The sequence below is a fragment of the Mesoplodon densirostris genome, chromosome 15 (assembly GCF_025265405.1).
Source record: "Mesoplodon densirostris isolate mMesDen1 chromosome 15, mMesDen1 primary haplotype, whole genome shotgun sequence".
Lineage (NCBI taxonomy): Eukaryota > Metazoa > Chordata > Mammalia > Artiodactyla > Ziphiidae > Mesoplodon > Mesoplodon densirostris.
In genome coordinates this window covers 36,141,605-36,164,165 of record NC_082675.1, presented here as the reverse complement: position 1 = coordinate 36,164,165, position 22,561 = coordinate 36,141,605, and the positions used below count along the sequence as shown (strand labels likewise).

Here is a 22,561-nt window from a genome sequence, read left to right as displayed (position 1 = left end):
TATACTGCAGGTTCTTATTAGTCATCAATTTTATACACATCAGTGTATACATGTCAATCCCAATCGCCCAATTCAGCACACTACCATCCCCACCCCACCGCGGTTTTCCCCCCTTGATGTCCATGTGTTTGTTCTCTACATCTGTGTCTCAACTTCTGCCCTGCAAACCGGTTCATCTGTACCATTTTTCTAGGTTCCACATGTATGCGTTAATATACAATATTTGTTTTTCTCTTTCTGACTTACTTCACTCTGTATGACAGTCTCTAGATCCATCCACGTCTCAACAAATGACTCAATTTCATTCCTTTTTATGGCTGAGTAATATTCCATTGTATATATGTACCACATCTTCTTTATCCATTCGTCTCTCAATGAGCATTTAGGTTGCTTCCATGACCTGGCTATTGTAAATAGTGCTGCAATGAACACTGGGGTGCATGTGTCTTTTTGCATTATGGTTTTCTCTGGGTATATGCCCAGGAGTGGGATTGCTGGATCATATGGTAATTCTATTTTTAGTTTTTTAAGGAACCTCCATACTGTTCTGCATAGTGGCTGTATCAATTTACATTCCCACCAACAGTGCAAGAGGGTTCCCTTTTCTCCACACCCTCTCCAGCATTTGTTGTTTGTAGATTTTCTGATGATGCCCATTCTAACTGGTGTGAGGTGATACCTCATTGTAGTTTTGATGTGCATTTCTCTAATAATTAGTGATGTTGAGCAGCTTTTCATGTGCTTCTTGGCCATCTGTATGTCTTCTTTGGAGAAATGTTTATTTAGGTCTTCTGCCCATTTGGGGATTGGGTTGTTTGTTTCTTTAATATTGAGCTGCATGAGCTGTCTATATATTTTGGAGATTAATCCTTTGTCCGTTGATTCATTTGCAAATATCTTCTCCCATTCTGAGGGTTGTCCTTTTGTCTTGTTTATGGTTTCCTTTGCTGTGCAAAAGCTTTTAAGTTTCATTAGGTTCCATTTGTTTATTTTTGTTTTTATTTCCATTACTCTAGGAGGTGGATCAAAAAAGATCTTGCTGTGATTTATGTCAAAGAGTGTTCTTCCTATGTTTTCCTCTAAGAGTTTTATAGTGTCTGATCTTACATTTAGGTCTCGAATCCATTTTGAGTTTATTTTTGTGTATGGTGTTAGGGACATCTATTTGATTTGAAAGGTTATGGCTTCAGGAAAATTTTCAGTTTAGTTTGAGGTGATCTATTTCCTAGGTTGCTCAGAATGATGGCATCCCAGAAACAACACGGACTTACTCATGGTTGTGAAAAAATGCCTTTTTTGTTTTGGTGAATGTAAAAAAAAAAAACCCAAAACCCCAAAACAAGCATTTACGTATGTATTTATGTATACAGACAAAAACAAATAAACCCAGCATGGTCCTTGGGCATTATAGTTTAAAAATAATAAATGTAAATTCTGACTGAGTAATGACTATGGAAATTTTTTCTAACATTTTAGAAAAGCTGTTCTCTAATGCAGAGAAAATAATAAACCATGGTATCAAATGTTCTGTTCTGATAAATGAAGCAACTACAGAAAGTTTTATTTATTCAGAGTAACCAGTGATTTTGATAGAAAAAAAAATAAAAACAGGAACAACTCAACAATTCCCTTAATACTACTCAAAATGAACACATCAAACTTGATTTTCATTAGAATGTAGTTATTTTTCATACTAATAAGTCATAAACCAAGACCAGATTTTTGTATGTATGTAAACAATTATTGATCATCTTCTAGACAAGAATGCCAAGTTTGTCTCCCTTTGTAAAAAGCAATTAAAATTTGACAACACTTCATGTTTGCCTCTTCTACAGCACTGAGTCTGCTTCATCTGCATCTTTCCATTTCATGAGAAATATTAATCATCCACTGCTGTGTGTAACACAGTTATTTGCTCAGGATCAAGACCACTGGCAAAGCATCTTGGCAAAGCAGAATCTCTCTTCTTCTTTGATTTCCTGTCATCAGATTCACTGTCAGATAAAGATTTTACTTTTGTGCCATCTTTTTCTTTACCAGCTTTTTCAGAATTAAGAAATACTTTAACTTTGAACAATCTGAATTTTCTTCCAGTTTTCAAGTATTGTTAGCACCTGTAAATCTCTTCCGCTGAAGGATATACACCACCTTCCCATTCACTACACATCAGTCCAATATTTCTTCCATCACAAAACCTTCAGGCTCTACCTCTTTGACTCATTTTACTCTTTTCTATTCTGTTTCTTTCCCATTTTTTGCAACACAGTTTTATTGGAGGAGTTTTTAAATTGTGGAGTTGAAGAGCTGTTATTCACTCTCTCCCAGGAGGAGGGCCGTGAGGAGTTGTACAAGAGGCCACTAAGTTTGGGGGTATGTTGTTTTGCAGCAAGAGATAACTGATACAGGGATACTTAAATATTTATACTCTATACGATAAGATGGCTAATGAAAAGAAAAATTATTAGTCAATTAAAGAGAACTAATTGTGGCATTGGGTCATTTCAAACTCTTATTTATTTGTGATGAAAATTAAAGAAGAAACATCATCGATAAAAAAAAACCAAGGACCTACCGTATAGCACGGAGAACTATATTCAATATCTTGAAATAACCTATAATGAAAAAAATCTGAAAAAGAATATATATATATATATATCAATATATATAACTGAATAACGTTGCTTACACCTAAAACTAACACAACATTGTAAATTAACTATACTTTAAAAAAAACAAAAAACAAACATCATCTTTCTTTGCTGAAAAAGTTATCTGGGGAGTATCTCTCTGAGAACAAAAGTTGACTGGCAAATGTTTCAGACTGCCAAACTGCCACAGAAGACAGTGATTCAGAGTTGACCGCTCAAGAAGATACATATCTGTGTTTCCACCAATAGTTGCCTGTAATATTGTAGTACACTTCTCTGGCAGCATTTTGGATCTCTCCTCAGTGAGATTATCTTTAAATCTCTTCTAAAGACATACAAAGAGTTTCTGTTTGTACCCATGCATTTGCATAATTTAGTATTATAGAGAAATGAGAAATTGTCCTGATGATGAACTTCTAGCTCTAGTCCCAATTTGATGAAATAGTCAATTCATTTCACTCATTAAGATATGAAAAACTTTTTCTTTGTCATTTAAATCAAACACCATTGTATAACGGACTATAACAAAAAGTTCACTTGAATTTGTAAGGTAAAATGTGAGAGGTCAAAGAAATCCCATAGGAGTCGGGGTTACTTTGGTCTCAGCTTTCCCTCATATCTCCCTTCAGGAACATGAATGGCATTTGGCCACATCTGGCCGCTTCCCAGTTTTATCTTCCACCATCTACTGCTCCATTCTCCCCACTTCCAGCCCTTATTATTTATGCTCCTCCCAAACACATGCCTTCACACTTTTGTTCCAACTGTGTGTTCCACCTTTAATACCTTATATGTCTATCCAAACACACACACACACACACACACACACACACACCCTACAATTCTGGAGCATCTTTATTTGGACAAACAAATCTAGGTTTCTAACATACACCAATGATTAGTCTATCCATGTAATTAACCATGAAGGTTTTGGCAAACCTAGTAAAACAGAAAATATACTTTATCACCCAAACTTTTGAAGAATCAAAAAAATCCCCCAGTCTTAATGAATTTACGTGTCACTCTCAAGCACAAAATATTCACTAAATATTTTAAGACCTGGAGAGTAAATGACTAAACCTAGTCGTCTAACAATGACAATATTCTTTGTTGTTGAGTTAGGGCACTACAGGCCAGGATAAGGATATTTATTTAATGAGGCGCAATAAAGGCTGTTACCGAAAGCGTAGTGCATGTGAAGTCCTTTGCGAACATCGTTTAACTTATTCCTAACAACTCTGTGGCATAGGCGTGCTCGTGCACGATTCTCAGCCGCGTGTTGGCGGTGGCGGAGGGGAGGCATGTGCATCACATGAAAAGCTGCTCAACATCACTAATTATTAGAGAAATGCAAATCAGAACTATAATGAGGTATCACCTCACACTGGTCAGAATGGGCATCATCAGAAAATCTACAAACAACAAATGCTGGAGAGGGTGTGGAGAAAAGGGAGCCCTCTTGCACTGTTTGGTGGGGATGTAAATGGATACAGCCACTGTGGAGAACAGTATGGAGGTTCCTTAAAAAACTAAAAATAGAACTACCATACACCCAGCAATCTCACTATTGGGCATACACCCGGAGAAAACCATAAAACCCCAGTGTTCATTGCAGCACTATTTACAATAACCACGTCATGGAAGCAACCTAAGTGTCCATCGAAAAATGAATGGATAAAGATGTGGCATACATATACAATGGAATATTAATCAGCCATAAAAAGGAACAAAATTGGGTCATTTGTAGAGACGTGGATGGACCTAGAGACTGTCATACGGAGTGAAGTAAGTCAGAAAAACAAATATCGTATATTAACGCATATATGTGCAATTTAGAAAAATGGTACAGATGAGCCGGTTTGCAAGGCAGATGTAGAGAACAAACATATGGACACCAAGGGGGGAAATGCGAGGGGTGGCGCGGGGGTGGTGGTGGGATGAATTGGGAGATTGGGATTGACATGTATACACTAATATGTATAAAATAGATTAATAGAACCGCCTGTAATAAAAAAAAAAGCCCATTGCGAACATTATTTAACTTATTCCTAACAACTCTATGGCACAGGGTGCTTGTGCACGATTCCCAGACGCGTGGTGGCGGCGGCGTTGGGTAGGCATGTACACCGGGCAGATATGGTCGCCGGGACCCTTGGAAGCCGCGGTGACGTCACAGAACCTCGGTGGGGAGGTTCTCCGGGCCCCGCTTTGTCTCGGAGGTCCATGCCGCAGCCCACACACAACCACTAGGAAATGGGACTGAAAAAGCGGCTCAGGGTGTCTCGGCGTCGTTTTTTTCCGCGTGGGGACCCACGTGCTCGTGGCGGGGGTAGGTCCACACCGCGAGGCCCGCGGGCCTGGCGCTTCCCACCGCCGCATTCACGCGACCTGGTCCTGAGCTCGCAGCCGTTGCCGCGGGGCCAGGAGCTCGCAGCCGGATAGGCTCGGTCGGGGTTATGGAGAGGCGGGAAGGTACCAGGACCCTCTGGGCCGGGAGAAAACAGTCCTTCGGAAGACTGCCCCCGCCGCTCGCCTCGGATACCGGGTTGTTCCCTCAGGGCGCCGCCGCCCGCTAGGGACCGCGCTCCCCTCCAACTTCGCGAAGGCGAAAGGGGCGGGCCCCGGGCAGCGGGCTCCTTAGTCCCGCCTCAGCCCGCATGGCCTGCTGGATTCGCTCCGCCTCCTGCGCGCCGCCGGCGGCCCCTCTTTCTCCTGCGCCACAGCTAACAGGCGGCGGGCCTGGTTGCGGAGAACGCTGCGACCTCCCCTGGGCGGCAGCGGGCGCGGGATCCGGCCTTGCGAGGAGCGCGCCGCGCGCCCCCTCCTCTGCGGGAGCGGCGGGCCGCGGAAGTGACGTGGTGTACGGGTAGGAGCTCGTTCGAATCGGTTCCCGGGTGATCCTCGCGCCTGCGGTTGGTCGGTCGCCGCCGCCGCCGCCGAGGGAGGAGCTGAGTGCGCCGGGGTAGAGGCCTTGTGCCGACCCGGGGGCTGGAGCTGAAGGCGCCGCGCGGAGCCCGTACCTCGGCCTTTAGCGCGACGGCCGCAGAGGCCGGCGCTGCTGTTTTCTCTCCTCTTCCCCAATATGGCAGCGGCGGGCGGCGGCGGGCCCTCGGTGGAGACCGGAGAGGGCGGCGGAGGCGACGGCTACAGGACGGTGTACTTGTTTGACCGGCGCGAGAAGGAGTCGGAGCTCGGGGACCGGGCGCTGCAGGTCACGGAGCGCTCGGACTTCGCGGCGTTCCGCGCCTCAGTGTGTCAGGTACGCTAAGGAGGGATGCGCGGGTAGAGTTGAGGTTGGGAGGGTGACGAGAAGCCCAAGTTGCTCACCGGGGGCAATAAACCTGTCACCCGGCCCCGGTCCTGCGGCTTCGGCTTCTCCCTCCAGGGTGCCCGCCATGCCCGAGGGGGGCGGGGAAGCCTGGGGCCGGTCCGGGCGCCGGCCTTGGAGTGCGGAGCCGGCGGTCGGTGGGCCTCCCTCTGCCCCGGCCCTGTACCGGGAGTCGCGCCGCCCGGGCTTTGGTACCGCGGGTTTCATGGGCCCGGGGCGACCTTAGCACTCTGGGGCCGTGCAGCTCTTCTTCCAGTCGGGAAAGCCACTTGTTTCTCTTTCGGGTGGAGCTTCTGTTTTGTTTTTTAAAGAAGAGAGCGGAGTTCTCCCCGATGGCTCTGTTAGGAGTGTTGTGATAGAAGTTGTTAAATTCCTGGAGTCGATTTTCCACAGGTTCGTTCAGTGATGCAGTAATTTCCTGGGTCGTTCTGTCAAGAAGGCTTGCAGGCCCGCCCTGGCGGGGTCCTTCCGTAGTGGAAGCACTTGACCTAGAGAACTTCGCAGGTGGAGCTGCCCTTCTGGTTTCCTGCACCCCCCGCCCCAGCCCCCTGGGAGTTCCTGAACCACTCAAATGGTGTCCGAGGGTATCTGCGGAATACCACAGGACCTATATACTCCCTGTACTAGTTTGCTTTAAAAGTTAATGACTATGTAGGCAAAGTCCTACTTTAAACTGGGAAGTCTTTTCTAGATCTGAGGTGTTGCTGGTGCTCAAGCTTTAAAGAAGGGGTATTGTCGTGAGCTGCATTAACCACTTGGGGCTCTTTTTAAGCGATAGAGAACACTTAGCTTCCAAGGAAAAAGGACTTGGTGTGAAGCAGTGTTTTAACTTGAGCAGGCTGATGTTTTTAGTGCTATTAACTCTGTATACTAGTTGCTGAAATAATTGAAATCAAGACTCAGGGGAAAAAACGACTTGAGAGGAAGGACTTTGATTTGTTCTGTATTCCCAGCGTCTGGAATTGTGCCTGGCACATAGTAAATGGCCAAATTAGAATGGAGACAAAATTTTATAAACTCAAAAGTTCATTCTGTGTATGGATATAGCAGATTCCCATGTCTTTGAAAAGTGAATGAATGAATGCTCTTTTTTTTGGATGAATGTTTTATATTCATCAGGGAAAGGAAACTCTTCATGTTTATTATTTTTGTAGTTGATTATATAAAATATTTATATTGATTATATGTAAATGATTTAAAGTCATGACATATAAAAATGATTTTAAACTATTAGCACATTAAAGAATATAAGGAACCAGAGGGAAAAAAGTAAACCTTTCACTCACTGTGAAATTTATAACCACTGTTAGCACTTGGAGTTATTTCTTTGTATCCTTACCCTCACCCCCCATTTTTAATTTATTTATTTTAATTTATTTATTTTTGGCTGCATTGGTTCTCTGGGCAAGCAGGGGCTACTCTTCATTGCGGTGCCCGCGGGCTTCTCATTGCTGTGGCCTCTCTCGTTGCGGAGCACGGGCTCTAGGTGCTCAGGCTCAGTAGTTGTGGCACACGGGTTTACTTGCTCCGCGGCATGTGGGATCTTCCCGGACCAGGGCTCGAACCCGTGTCCCCTGCATTGGCAGGCAGATTCCTAACCACTGCACCACCAGGGAAGCCCCTCACCCCCCCATTTTTAAATAACCATAATGCATGTCTATAGTCCATTTTTTTCACTTAATATTGTCAGTATTTTTCTGTTTTAATGCAAGTCTTCATAATCGAAGTGGTCTGTTTTGTACCACTGTTTACATAACCAGATCTCTCTTTTTTGTTGACATTTACATTACTTTCAATTTTAAGCAATGCCATGATAAACATGTTTGAATGCATAGTCTTTTTTTGGAGATTTATTTTATTTTTTTATTTTTTAGTTTAAACTTTTTTTTTCCTTCTTTTTTAAAAACATTGAAGTATAGTTGATTTACAGTGTCATGTTAGTTTCAGGTGTACAGCACAGTGATTCAGTTACATATATATATATATATATATTCTTTTTAAAATTCTTTCCCCTTATATGCATAGTCTTTTATGTCTTTATTTTTCTTTGGTTTAGAATCTTAGAAGTGAAATTCCTGGATCAAAGGTCAGGAATATTTTTAAAGCTCTTGATACGTATTTTTAAATTGTTTTTCAGAAAGGTTGTACTAATCTACCCTCCCTCTAGAAATAATTCTCCCATGTGAGAAGAGTCAGTAAGTCTGCTACATATATAGGGGAAGTGTATTAACCTCTTATTACGGAAGTGGAAACTCACTTTTGGAGATGGTGACTCACTTAAGTCAAACAGATAGTACAAAAATTAGAATTCAAACCCAGAAGCCAAGTTCTTTTTGTTATTCCACTCAGCCTCAAATGATGTTCTGTGTTACAGGGAACAGATATATTCATTCCATTCCTTCAATATTTTAACAAAGAAAATATTTTCTTTGACTAATTCTTTTCCTCTCCTTCCCACTTTTTCCTGCTGGAACAGAGAAGGTTAAATTTGATTAGAAGTGGGAGGGAAGAACTAGTAAAAAAAGGAAGGCTAACTTTTTTTTTTTTGAGAGTTTAAAACATCATTAGATTATGCCACCTAATCCCATAACTTTGTCCCCATTACAGACTTGAAGAACTGAAATAAGTTACTGAATGAAGTCTGAGTTTATACAGTTCATGAGCAATGAAACTGGGATTGGAATCTAGGTCTGTTTGATTCTAAATCTTGTATTTTTTTAAAACAATATCCACAATGTCCACTAAAGCCTTCATTTTCCTTTTTAGGCGAAGAGGCAGATAGTGCACTAAATTAAAGTTTTTCATTAAAACTGAAAACAAACTAATAAGTGTTTGTAGTGCTAGAAAGTATTATGGGTCCTAAACTGTTATTTGGGGAAAGTGCACTTTGTAGAAAAGAGGAGCAATCAAGAGGAAGGAAGAGGAAAAGGTGGATTTGGCAGAAGCCCTTACACCTGTGATAAGCAGTTATTGACTCACTTGAGCCCTTGTGACCTTGCAGAATCAAAGATTAGAAAATAACTTATTTGGCTAGTTCTTAATATGCCCAGGCATTAAGTCCCATATGTGCAAACCCTCCTCTCCACCCCTAATTTTGAGGAAATGCCTACTTTTTCTCTTGTGTGGTTCCACTATTCCTTGTCACCCTTCTATAGCACTTGTTATACCATCATACTTAAAAAATAGTCTCTGCTTCTTGAGGGTAGGAACCTTACCTAATAGTTGGTTTATAGCTGTTAGTTAAATGAATCAATCTGTTCCTTCAAAAAAATTTGTACATAAGGTATATTACGTTAAAAATTCCAAAAGATGAAAAGAAAAAAGGTAAAAGAAGGTAGATGTAGGAAAGAGTAGAATAGTAACCTGAGGAGAACTAATAAATGGAAGTTCATTTGATTAAAGTATATACCAGTGCTGAGCCATGAAATCAACTTTGAGTTTCTTGGGCATCCAAACAAAGAAGGAAAGGTAATTGATACAGAATCCACAATGTCTATAAAATAAAGACGTTCCAGCTGCTATTGATGCAAACCTTTGATTTGAGAAAAATTTCTCCCTAGATTCCTCACAAATCCTGATAAAATGGACAACATTCTTAGAGATAGGAGAGGCTCTTCTTATCTTGTCTTTTAATGCAAGGTACAGCTATGTGTTGTTTAGGGTATTGCAGCCTGCTTTAAGCAATTACCACCCAAACTTTTGTAGAGATTTCTCACCCAAGTGCAGTGTGGGTGTTCCTGGTTTTGGTATGGTTCAGGGACAGAGCAATTGGATATAATACCAAAGCACATCATTAAAGGCTAGTTTTTTGTTCAGAGAGATGCATTGAACTATATAACTTCTGAGTGACCTAATCCATTGATGAAGTTTAAAGTATTCAGGATTTTATGGACTACAAGTTGGTTAGCCCTTCATAAATATTTCTTAAAATTGGCTTTTGAGAGAAGTTGGGCAACAGATACTTTGAAGCTAACCTAAAGACATGTAGGGCTGGTACTTGGGAAGATCCATATGCTTTAACATTAATCCAGAAAAAGGTGGAATTGAAGTGCTCTTATAAAAATGAAAAAGCCCGGTCACCACTCTTGCCCAAATAGAATGTCATCCTGCTTTCCTATAGAGAAAGGCAGAGGAAATGTATCTGTATTCAAGGCCAGGTGAGTACAAATATACGAAAGTCTTTAGTTTACGTCTGATAACATAGATTTTTAGACCAAAAATTGGAGAGAGAAGAGTATGACATCTTGAATAAAAGCATAATGAATAATGTAAAAATATTTAATTTATGTTTGTTGAATACCAGAGCTATAAAATATTTAGAGAAGTTATGAATTTGAGAAATAATTTTTATAAAGGATTATAGATAAGACAGAAAAAAGATAGCTTATGTATCTTAATTGAATAATAAAGCTATGGAGAGATTTATGAAATATATAAATACTTTTCAGATGTACATAGATCTTTAAAATTCAATTTAATTATAAAAATATGTATTTTTTTCTACAGGATATGTAACCACATGATCTAACAGTTAGGACATTGTAGAAATAAAGTAGTAAAGAACTGAGAAATAAAGACTGTCTTGATTATACAAAAGCCTAAGATCTGTGGAGACAATTTTTATTTCTGTAAACAAATAGAATTTTTTCCCCATCAGTTTATGTCTATAGCTTCATTTCTCTTGGGTGGAATTGCATAGGATATGAGTATTTTTAATTTTACTAAAGTATACCAAATTGCTTTTCAATATGGTTGTACTGACTTTCGGGCCTATCCGAAATGTGTAAGATCCACCTTCCCTATATGGAGGCCTATACTTTATTTTTTTATCCTTCAAAATATAGCTGTCTTTTTAGTAGAACTTTTTAAAAAATTGAAGTATAGTTGATTTACAATGTTAGTTTCAGGTGTAGAGCAAACTGACTCAGATATATACATACACACACACACACTTTTTTAGATTCTTTTCCATTGTAGGTTATTACAAGATATTGAATATAGTTCCCTGTGCTATACAGTAGGTTCTTTTTGTTTATTTTATATACAGTAGTGTGTATCTGTTTGTTTGTTTTTTTGGGGGGGGGGCTATGCGTCTTGCGGGTAGTTCCCTAACCAGGGATTGAACCTGGGCCACCACAGTGAAAGCGCCGAATCTTAACCACTGGACTGCCAGGGAATTCCCTAGTAGCGTGTATCTGTTAATCCCAAACTCCTAATTTATCTCCCCTGCCCTGCTTTCCCCTTTGGTAACCGCAGGTTTGTTTCCTATGTTTGTGAGTCTGTTTCTGTTTTGTAAATAAGTTCATTTGTATCTTTTTTTTTAGATTCCACATGTAAGTGATATATGATATTTGTCTTTCTCTGTCTGACTTACTTCACTTCGTATGATAATCTCTAGGTCCATCCATGTTGCTGCAAACAAGCATTATTTCATTCTTTTTTATGTCTGAGTACTATGCATTTTGTGTGTGTGTGTACACACACACACACCCCACATCTTCTTTATCCATTCATCTGTTGATGGACATTTAGGTTGCTTCCATGTCTTGGCTATGGTAAATAGTGCTGGAATGTCCATTGGGGTGTGTGTATCTGTTTGAATTAGAGAGTTTGTCTTTTCCAGGTATATTCCCAGGAGTGGGATTGGGATTGCTGGATCTTATGGTAACTCTTTTTAATTTTTAAAGGAACCTCCATACTCTTCTCCATAGGGGCTGTACCAGTTTACATTCCCACCAACAGTGTAGGAGGGTTCCCTTCTCTTCACACCCTCTCCAGCATCAATATTTGTAGACTTTTTGATGATGGTCATTCTGACCAGTGTGAGAGGATACCTCATTCTAGTTTTTTTGTTTTGTTTTTTTTTTGTTTTTTTTGGGGGGGGGGCGCTGCATTGGGTCTTTGTTGTTGCATGCGGGCTTTCTCTAGTTGTGGCGAGTGGGGGCTACTCTTCGTTGCAGTGTGTGGGCTTCTCATTGCAGTGGCTTCTCTTGTTGTGGAGCATGGGCTCTAGTATATATATATACTATATATATATAGTGTGTGTATATATATATATATATATATATTTTTTTTTTTTTGCAGTACGTGGGCCTCCCACTGCCGCGGCCTCTCCCGCCGCGGAGCACAGGCTCCGGATGCACAGGCCCAGCAGCTGTGGCCCACGGGCCCAGCTGCTCCGTGGCACGCGGGATCCTCCCGGACTGGGGCACGAACCCACGTCCCCTGCATCGGCAGGCGGACTCCCAACCACTGCGCCACTAGGGAAGCCCTATATATATATTTTTAACTATCTTTTTTTTTTTTTTTTAGAAATGGCTTTTATTTATTTATTTATTATTTAGTTTTGGCTGTGTTGGGTCTTCGTTTCTGTGCAAGGGCTTTCTCTAGTTGCGGCGAGTGGGGGCCACTCTTCATCGCAGTGCGCGGGCCTCTCATCATCGCGGCCTCTCTTGTTGCGGAGCACAGGCTCCAGATGTGCAGGCTCAGTTGTTGTGGCTCACGGGCCCAGTTGCTCTGCGGCATGTGGAATCTTCCCAGACCAGGGCTGGAACCCATGTCCCCTGCATTGGCAGGCAGATTCTCAACCACTGCGCCACCAGGGAAGCCCTATAATAGTATATTTTAAGTTAGAAATTCTTCTCATTAAAAGTTTCAAACATATACAAAGAGATAATAGTATAATGAAACCACGTATAATCATCCACATTCAACAGTTTCCAAGCATTTACCACGCTAGCTTCTTTTTTGCCTTTTGAAGCATATTCCAGACCTTAGTTTACTTCACTCCTGTATACTCAACATGCACTTCTGTTATCACACCATCAAAATTAACATTTTTAATAGTATTGTTCAGTCCATATTCAGATTTGTTTATCTCAGAAATGTTTTTTTATAGTTGGTTTGTTTAAAACAGGGTCCTTACGTTGAACTTGTTTGTTTGTTTGTTTGTTTTTTGCGATACGCGGGCCTCTCACTGTTGTGGCCTCTCCCTTTGCGGAGCACAGGCTCTGGACGTGCAGGCTCAGCTGCCATGGCTCACGGGCCCAGCCGCTCCGCGGCATGTGGGATCCTCCCGGACCAGGGCACGAACCCGTGTCTCCTGCATCGGCAGGCGGACTCTCAACCACTGCGCCACCAGGGAAGCCCTGAACTTGGTTTTTTATGTTTCTTAATTCTTCTAAAATTTAGAGCATTTGAGCAAAGTACCTTCCCCCAGTCTTTTGTTTTTCCTGACACTGACTTGTTGAAGAAATCAAGTTGGTTTGTCTCTCGTATTCCACATTCTGGATTTGTCTGTGCTCCTTGATGGTGTAATTTAGCTTGTTCTAACTCAACATATCCTATAAACTAGAAGTTATTTTTAAAGGCTTATAATTAAGATTTAGGTTCAGCTTCTTTGGGGTAGGGAAGCAAAAAATACTTCATAGGTGGTGCTGTTACTTCGTATTACATCACATCAGGAGGCACATAATGTAAGGCTATTTTACCCACTCTTAGAAATGCTAAGATTGAATTAGTGGGATTCAGGTGGTTTCAGCAGGATTCCTCCTTAAACAAGTTTTAATTTAAGGTTCATTCATTGATGGTGCTATTCTGATTGCCATTCCTCCTGTATTTATTAGCAGGAATTCTTTGCCTCTCTAATCGATGAGGCAAAAGAACAACTTCGCCTCATCAATTAGAGATATATGGTTACCCTGAAATCTAACTGGTACAAGAAAGCAGGATAAATGCTTTGTTCTTTCCCTCTAATTTGTCAGTGTTCAGAGTAAGGAGTTAGTGCCTCCGTTAGTTTCAGTAGTGACCAATAGGGTTTTTAGTATCAGTATTGAAGACTTGAATATCATTAGTCTAGATTTTTTTAGTAATCTCCTGTGTAAGGTTGGTCTAGATTAACTAGTTCATCATTACCTGAAACAGAAGTAAGGATGCTAACACTTTGTTTCCTGTTGTAGTTTTCCCCCATAACTTACGTTGCCTTAATTTTTTTAGGTTATACTTTTGGAAGGGGTTATAATAGATATAAAGATTCTTTATGCAGATACCCTGTGTAGTGTGGCTATACTTACCTCAGTGTTATAAAATATTAACCTCTCTTTTCTTCTAGTACTTTTGTTTTTGCATATTTAAATATTTAATATATATGAACATAAGTGTTATGTTAATACTTTGCTCCAAATAAGTTTACTTATATATTGACATAAAATTATATGGTTTTTGTCTAAGAGAGCCCTGCTGATGTTAAACCCTTTCAAAATGTTCAATTAATCACTTGTGTTCCTAGGTGACATATAATAGCAGAAAAATCTAGGTAATTTGTAGGTAGATTTGTGGTTAATTATGCAAAGGCAAAATTTTAAAACATTAAGATATATTTCTCAAATAAATGTAGCACTGTTAGAAGATTATAATATCCTTATCAATATTTTCATATTTTTGTAAATTTGAATAGTGCATTTATTTCCTTTGTATAATAATTGATTTTATTCTATTATTTTGGATAGACACTTGACATTTCACCTGAAGAAAAATTTGTTATTACAACAACAAGTAGGAAAGAAATTACCTGTGATAATTTTGGTAAGCAATGTTAATGTTTATGCTTTTATACTTAATATGTTCTAGTATATCATAGAGCAATGACTATTTTATGGGATAGATAAGCATCAAAAAACTGTGATGTTTTGGGGATACATGCATCCAGTTTGTGCAGAGGTCATATTTTTCAAGCAAGATTATAGGAAAAGAGTTGACATCATTTATGGCTACAGAAGATGAGACCTTGCTCAGCACAACACCTAGCTGCAGATCTTCTACTTGGGCCCTTAAGAAGCTAATTGTTCTGACCAACTTGGATTCTTCCATTATCTTTTTTTACCCAGTTATGTTCTAAGACTTGCCAATTTTTCATGCTTGATTCCTTTTTGGATTTAATCATTCTTCTCCATTCATATTGATACCACTTTAATATAGTTCCTCATCTGATTTTCTGTGACAGCTTAACTTAAGAATTGAGTGTTTCAGATGAGTGGAAGTATTTGAACCTATTCCACTGATATTCTTTTTTTTTTTTTTTTTTTTGCGGTAAGCGGGCCTCTCACTGTTGTGGCCTCTCCCTTTGCGGAGCACAGGCTCCAGACGTGCAGGCTCAGTGGCCATGGCTCACGGGCCCAGCCGCTCCGCGGCATGTGGGATCCTCCCAGACTGGGGCACAAACCCGTGTCCCCTGCATCGGCAGGCGGACTCTCAACCACTGTGCCACCAGGGAAGCCCTTCACTGATATTCTTAACAAAACACAACACGACTGAATTTATAGATGGATCCATTGTTTGGGGATTTGCCTGTACAATTTTTAAAGTCATCTCATAGATAACAGTTTGTATATTTAAAATTATAAATTCACTGTGTTTCGGTTGCTAGCTTAGCACTTAAGATGTTACCTCTTGATTACAGATGAAACCGTTAAAGATGGAGTCACTCTGTATCTGCTACAGTCAGTCAGTCAGTTACTACTAACAGCTACAAAAGAACGAATTGACTTCCTACCTCACTATGACACATTGGTTAAAAGTGGCATGTATGAATATTATGCAAGTGAAGGACAAAATCCTTTACGTAAGTATTCCATTTATACTAATCTTGATAAACTATCACTGACCTTTATCCCCTGATCACGAGTCCTAGTCCTTCACTTTAAAAAAGATCTCATTCTACTTTATTCGCAGACTGTGATCAGTTTTTGTGAGTGTCCTTACTTCGTCTCCTCATTACAGTGTACTTCTTTTTCTACCTAAGTCATCTTACTTCATAATAAAGATACTTCTCCTTTAAAACTAATGTAGAATGAGAATTCATTCCTTTTCTTTTTTTTTTTTTTTTTAATTTCTTTTCAACTCCTAAGAGGTCTTGTACTTACACATCTATCTCCTGTACACTCTCCTTTCCTGATTTATTCTTCCTGGCCTCCTACACACCTCTCGCAGTTGAGAAAATATTTGTTTTACCTTGCACATTTTTTATAGCTGAACAGCACAAGTAAGTGGTTTGTGTTCTTTATCATTTCTTTATAATTTCCTTCCACCTTTACTACTTGCCAGTTTTTATCCTACCTTTGGATTGTTTGCTAGTTGATTTAGAGAATCTTTTCTGTCTGGACCCTGCCAAAGTGTTTAATACTATTTAGATGTTCATTATAAACTTTCTTTTTCTTTTTTTTTTTTTTTTGGCTGTGCTGTGGCTTGTGGGATCTCAGTTCCCCAACCAGGAACCAGGAATTGAACCTGGGCCTTGGCAGTGAAAGCCAGGAATCCTAGCCACTAGGCCACCAGGGAACTCCCTGTAAACTTTCTTATTAAAAATTTTTTTCATTGTATATGCGTTAGAGTTGGTAGAAAATTAGAAAACACAGATAAGCAAAAAGAGCATAAAGAACATCCCTATCTCTACCACCCAGATGTAACTACCACCAACACTTCGGTGTTTATCATTTCAGACCTCTTCATATTGTTTGATTTTTTTTTTTTTCCTTTTTAATGGTTTTGTATGATGCATCCTTTTTTTTTTTTTTGGCCGCGCCGCATGGCTTGTGGGATCTTAGTTAGTTCCCTGACCATGGATTGAACCCGGGCCCTCAGCAGTGAAAGCACAGAGTCCTAACCACTGGACCACCAGGGAATTCCCAGTGCATACTTTTTTAACCTACCTTTTTATTTAAAATGTAATGAACATCTTTAATATGCATGTCAATATATATTTGTTTTAGGGGTTACACAGTATTTATATAATGTAATTTATTTGAACAGTGTACTGTTGTTATTAGACATTCAGGTTATTTCAGTTTTTTTTTAATTGTTACAAATGACTGAATGTTCTTGTGACTAATTCTTTTTTTAATAAATTTATTCATTTTATTTATTATTTTTGGCTGCGTTGGGTCTTCGTTGCTGCACGTGGGCTTTCTCTAGTTGTGGCAGTCAGGGGCTACTCTTCATTGCGGAGCACAGGCTCTAGGCATGCAGGCTTGTGGCTCGCAGGCTCTTGAGCGCAGGCTCAGTAGTTGTGGCACACGGGCTTAGTTGCTCTGCGGCATGTAGGATCTTCCCAGACCAGGACTTGAACCCATGTCCCCTGCATTGGCAGGCAGATTCTTAACCACTGCGCCACCAGGGAAGTCCCCCCATCTTCTTAATGTGTCAGTGCTTCAGGGATTAGTCCTTGGTCCCTTATCTTCTCCTAATTCCTCAATTGGTAATTCCATCCAATCTCATGGCTCTAAATACCATAGTTATGGAAGTGACTCTCAAATGGAGGTAGTGAGAAATGGTCATTTTTAGTTAAATATTGAAAATAATGCCAGACTTACCTCCTGAATCCCAGTTTTGTCTGTCCACTTGCCCATGTGGCATCTCTGCTAGGATATCTAAGTTGGGAATATACTACACATAGTTTTCCATCCAAATTAATTTTGGTTCTTTATAATTGCTTAAGCCAAAAATCCAATTGATTCTTCTTTGTCTCATTCAATCTTTCAGAAAATCATTTTGGCACTATCTTCAGTGTTTATCTTAAAATGAGCATTTCTCTTTACTTCTGTTGGTAACACTAGGTCCGAGGCACCATCATAGATTACTGAGATTATACAGTGGCCTCGTCTCTCTCTTTTCATGCCTGTACACGTAAGGTTTGAGAAGTCAGATTGTTTCACTAAGGATAAACGCCGAAGTCTTTACAATTACATGCATGGTCTTAGAAGCTGTGCTTTGTATCTCTCTGACTTTGTTTCCACAACTCTTCTTGTTGTTCATTCCTCTTCACTGCCAGCTTTATTCTCAGCTTAGGGCCCTCTGCCTGGATAGCCCCTGTCTCAGTCCCTCACCTTATTCAGGTCTTGTTTATCTATTACCTTCTCAACAAAACTTATCTTGTTCACCCTATTTAAAATTGCAAACTATGTTTCCTCTATGCCTCTATACCAGATAAACCCATGTAAGTTGGAAATCTTCTAAGTCAAAAATGCATTTGGTGGGGGGTAAATTAGAAGTTTGGGATTAAAATACACACCCTACTATATATAAAATAGATAATCAACAAGGACGTACTATATAGCACAGGGGAACTATACTCAATATCTTACAATAACCTATAATGGAAGAGAATGTAAGAAAAGAATATATATATTTATATATATGTATAACTGAATCACTTTGCTATACACCTGAAACTAACACACCATTGTAAATCAACTATACTTTAATATAAAATAAAAATTAAAAAATGCATAGGAGCCATGTGGTAAAATGTTAACAACATGTGAATCTAGGTGAAAGGGTTTAAATATCTGCATATTGAATGAATCTTTAATTCTTTCTCTGGGGATAAGTTTTTAAGTGTATGATCAGGGAGTCAGTAGATACATTCATTTTTAAGACTTTTGGTATAGATTAAGTACCTTCCAGATTGGTTATATGGGTTTTCATTTCTACTGTCATTATATGAATAGGCAGAGAATATCACTGTTTAAACTCCTCTGATTTCTGTGACTTCACATTAAATTCCTGGGTCTTTGCCTGCCTCTGTTTTCTGTAGCCTTTGATGCTACTTCTGGTTACTGTTGACTGTATGGTGGATAATTCTTTAAGTCATGTTGATCTTTTTATACTTGAAATGAACTTACCCAAGCCTAAACTATTCTGTGTCAATGAAGCATTTATCTCTGGCTGTCTTTACTCTCTCTATTAAGCATAGTCTGTTCCAGCTCTGTGGAACACCTCTACTCACTGAGCTTGATATAGTGCTAGGGCATCGCATCTAAAACTGAATTTTTCTTTCCTCCCTTCTAAATTTTTCTCCTTCTAAATTTTATGGAAAATATGACCATTTATTCAGTCTTCTAGAGCAAGTACTCAAAACCACCTTGGATTTCTTTTTCTTTCTCCCTTTATATCTAATCATATACTAAATTCTACTCATTTCTTTCTTTGAGATTTCTCTTAACTCTTTTTCCTCGCATTTCCTACAGTGCCCCTACTTCTCCATTTCCTAGTTAATACCCTTTGCCAGGTCTTTATACATATCAGATTTGTGGTAACTTCTTTCTAACTAGCTTATAAACATAGACATCCCCTGAGTGTTGAGAGTGTGGAAGTGCTTGCTGGAGTGCTACTCTGTGGGTTAATGATGCTTAAGTTGGGTTAAGCTTCAAGGGAAGAGACATTAATTTAGTATGTTCCCCCTTTTAATTAAGGAAATAAAAGTGAGGAATAGTTTGGGTGCTGACCCTGGAGAAAGGAGAATGTTAGGAACAATGCCGAGCCAGTGATAAACTGAAGGTCAGGCGGGTTGTGTAGTAGGAAATTAAGAGCAGTTTTGTGTCAGTTAAGCAGATACATTCTGCCATTTCACAAGTTGCTGTTGTGAGATATCTGTATTTAAATTAGCTCTCAATAGACACTTTTATTTTTTTTATTTTTTTTTAACAGGGTTATCAGATTTCCAGTTAAGCTTAGTGTTTTAAATTTATTTATTTATTTATTTATTTAGGGCTGTGTTGGGTCTTCGTTTCTGTGCAAGGGCTTTCTCTAGTTGTGGCAAGTGGGGGCCACTCTTCATTGCAATGCGCGGGCCTCTCACTATCGCGGCCTCTCTTGTTGCAGAGCACAGGCTCCAGACGCGCAGGCTCAGTAGTTGTGGCTCACGGGCCCAGCTGCTCCACGGCATGTGGGATCTTCCCAGACCAGGGCTCGAACCCGTGTCCCCTGCATTAGCAGGCAGATTCTCAACCACTGCGCCACCAGGGAAGCCCCTAGACACTTTTATAGTTGCTTTATAGTTGTACTCATATGTCAAAATGTGCTTACGTTTGACTTGTGCGTGATGTAATTACGTACCACAGACTACTATTTGATTTTATGGTTATGGTCTTCTGTTTGTCTCTTATGTGTGTATGTCTGTCTTTAGATTATAAACTCCTTGAAGCCAGGAATCATGGCTGGCTGACTCATGCTGTGTAGTGCCATGCAAGTACTGGTTGGTGACTGCTTTTTTATGCTGGTGGTGATTGGTGATGCCTTCATTATGTTTGTGTCATTAGGATCAGGGTAATACTTTAATTCTAGCTCTTTGGAAAATAAAAGTGATGGCTTAAGGTACTTCAGAGTTTCTTCTACTTTGAACTTTTTTTTTTTTTTTTTTTGCGGTACACGGGCCTCTCACTGTTGCGGCCTTTCCAGTTGCGGAGCGCAGGCTCAGCGGCCATGGCTCACGGGCCTAGCTGCTCCACGGTATGTGGGATCCTCCTGGACCAGGGCACAAACCCGTGTCCCCTGCATCGGCAGGCGGATTCTCAACCACTGCACCACCAGGGAAGCCCTACTTTGAACTTTTATATGAAGTATTTAGGAGGGAAAACTTAAGCAATAACGTTTTCTCATTCTCTTCCAGCATTTGCTCTTGCAGAATTAATTGATAATTCGTTGTCTGCCACTTCTCGTAACACTGGTGTTAGAAGAATACAGATCAAATTGGTAAGGAAACAATACTCTAAAGCAATTTAACGTGTCCTTTTATAGAAGTACTACAGGTTCATTGGAGAAAAATTAGGAAATAAAGATAAACTAAAAGTAGAAATAATTATCTGATGTCTCTTCAGTCATTAAAATTTTTTCACATGCCCTTTTTCTATGCATATATGTATACATGTATGTGTGATCATAGTGTACATTTTGTTATTTGTGATCTTTTATTTTTCCTTAATAGTACATTGTAAACACTGCCATATCATGAATATTCTGCAATATAATATACCACTGCTGCTGTTTGGTTTATTGACTATAATATAAATTATGTAATCAGTCTACTGTTGTTGAACTTTTAGATTTTTTTCCTATATTTTTGCCATTGTAAGCAGTGCTGGCGTGATGAGTATCCTTATAGATTTTTGTACATATCTCTGATTAGTTTCTCAAGCTAAATTCTGAGAAATGGAATTTCTGGGTTAAAGGACATGAAGAATTCTAAGGCCTTTGATTCATATCGCTGAAGTGCCTTTCAGAAAGTTGTATTAATATATACTTCCTCCAGCAATGTATGAGTGAGCCCAATGAATCACTTTTTTTATATTAACTTTTCATGTTTTTAATATTGATTTGACTTTTCCTATCTTTTTGAACTTATTTTATTTCATAGCATTTTGATGAAACACAAGGAAAACCTGCCGTTGCAGTGATAGATAATGGAAGAGGAATGACCTCTAAACAGCTTAACAACTGGGCCGTGTATAGGTTGTCAAAATTTACAAGGCAAGGTGACTTTGAAAGGTTAGAAAACCTTACTCACTTTTTTTATGGGCAGCTGGGTATTTTAATAAGGATAAGAACTCATATTTCTTTAGTTATACATGATACATTGGTGGTTTTGATGTTATCAGCATATTTATTTAGGTTTTTATGACCAATACTTAGAAATAGTCAAAACTGCATAAATCATATTGTGCCCTTCCATTGAATGATTCTTTTTGTATTTCCTGAGGTAATATAGGAGGGTTTTTTTGTTTTGTTTTGTTTTATTTATTTTTGACTGCACTGGGTCTTTGTTGCTGCATGCAGGCTTTCTCTAGTTGCGGCAAGCGGGAGCTACTCTTTGTTGAGGTGTGTGGGCTTCTCATTGTCGTGGCTTGGCTTTGCTGCAGAGCATGGGCTCTAGGCGCATGGGCTTCAGTAGTTGTGGCACGCGGGCTCAGTAGTTGTGGCACACGGACTCAGTAGTTCTGGCTTGTGAGCTCTAGAGCGCAGGGTCAGTAGTTGGGGCACACAGGCTTAGTTGCTCCGTGGCATGTGGGATCTTCCTGGACCAGGGCTCGAACCCATGTCCCCTGCATTGGCAGGCGGATTCTTAACCACCGCTCCACCAGGGAAGTCTCCCCATCTTCTTAATGTTTCAGTGCCTCAGGGCTTAGTCCTTGGTCCCTTATCTTCTAATTCCTCACTTGGTGATTCCATCCAACCTCATGGCTCTAAATACAATAGTTATGGCAGCTATATTGTGTTCTTCGGGAAACACATTTGGGAAGAATCAGTTGGCATTCTTATTAAGTGGTTAGTATTTGTTCGTGTCCTGTTTTTCTCTCTGCTGTGTCAAGGAAAGTCACCCAAATTTAAGGACCAATCTCAATAATGTGTAAAATTAATATAGTTAACACCTTTGCCTTCTCACTGCTGAAATTTCAGCACTCTCAGAATTTTCATCAGAATTGTAAAGACTTACAATGCCATGGTGAGAGGCAGCAATAAGTGAAGAACAAGGGCTCTGGAATCATTTGGTCTCATTTGAATTCTAGCCTTACTAGTTGTATGACACTGGTCAAGGTAGTTTACTTCTCTTTATCTCAGTTTACATGTCTGTAAAATGGGGATAATACCTCATAAGGTTTTGTGAAAACCAAGTGAGTTAGTACATGTAAAATCCTTAGAGCCTGGCAAATGATAAGCAGTCAATAAATACAAGCTATCATTTTAGTTATTACTTCTCATTCGTGGCTTCAGATTTTTCTGCAACTATTCTTTTTCACTATTTTCTTGAATACAT

At 39.8% G+C, this 22,561-nt stretch overlaps 1 protein-coding gene and 1 pseudogene across 1 annotated transcript in view; one reads left to right on the top strand and one right to left on the bottom strand.

Moving 5' to 3' along the window:
* Positions 1 to 1,740: 1,740 nt before the first annotated feature.
* Positions 1,741 to 2,273, bottom strand: LOC132502483 (chromobox protein homolog 3-like; annotated as a pseudogene).
* A 3,092-nt stretch (positions 2,274 to 5,365) lies between these two features.
* SMCHD1 (structural maintenance of chromosomes flexible hinge domain containing 1) overlaps positions 5,366 to 22,561 on the top strand; it is a 127,315-nt gene continuing 110,119 nt past the window's right edge. The window contains exons 1-5 of the mRNA XM_060118750.1: positions 5,366 to 5,907; positions 14,484 to 14,559; positions 15,434 to 15,595; positions 20,420 to 20,502; positions 21,164 to 21,294. Of these exons, the coding sequence (XP_059974733.1) occupies positions 5,731 to 5,907; positions 14,484 to 14,559; positions 15,434 to 15,595; positions 20,420 to 20,502; positions 21,164 to 21,294 (629 nt within the window). The 5' untranslated portion in view covers positions 5,366 to 5,730. The remainder of the gene's footprint in view (positions 5,908 to 14,483; positions 14,560 to 15,433; positions 15,596 to 20,419; positions 20,503 to 21,163; positions 21,295 to 22,561) is intronic.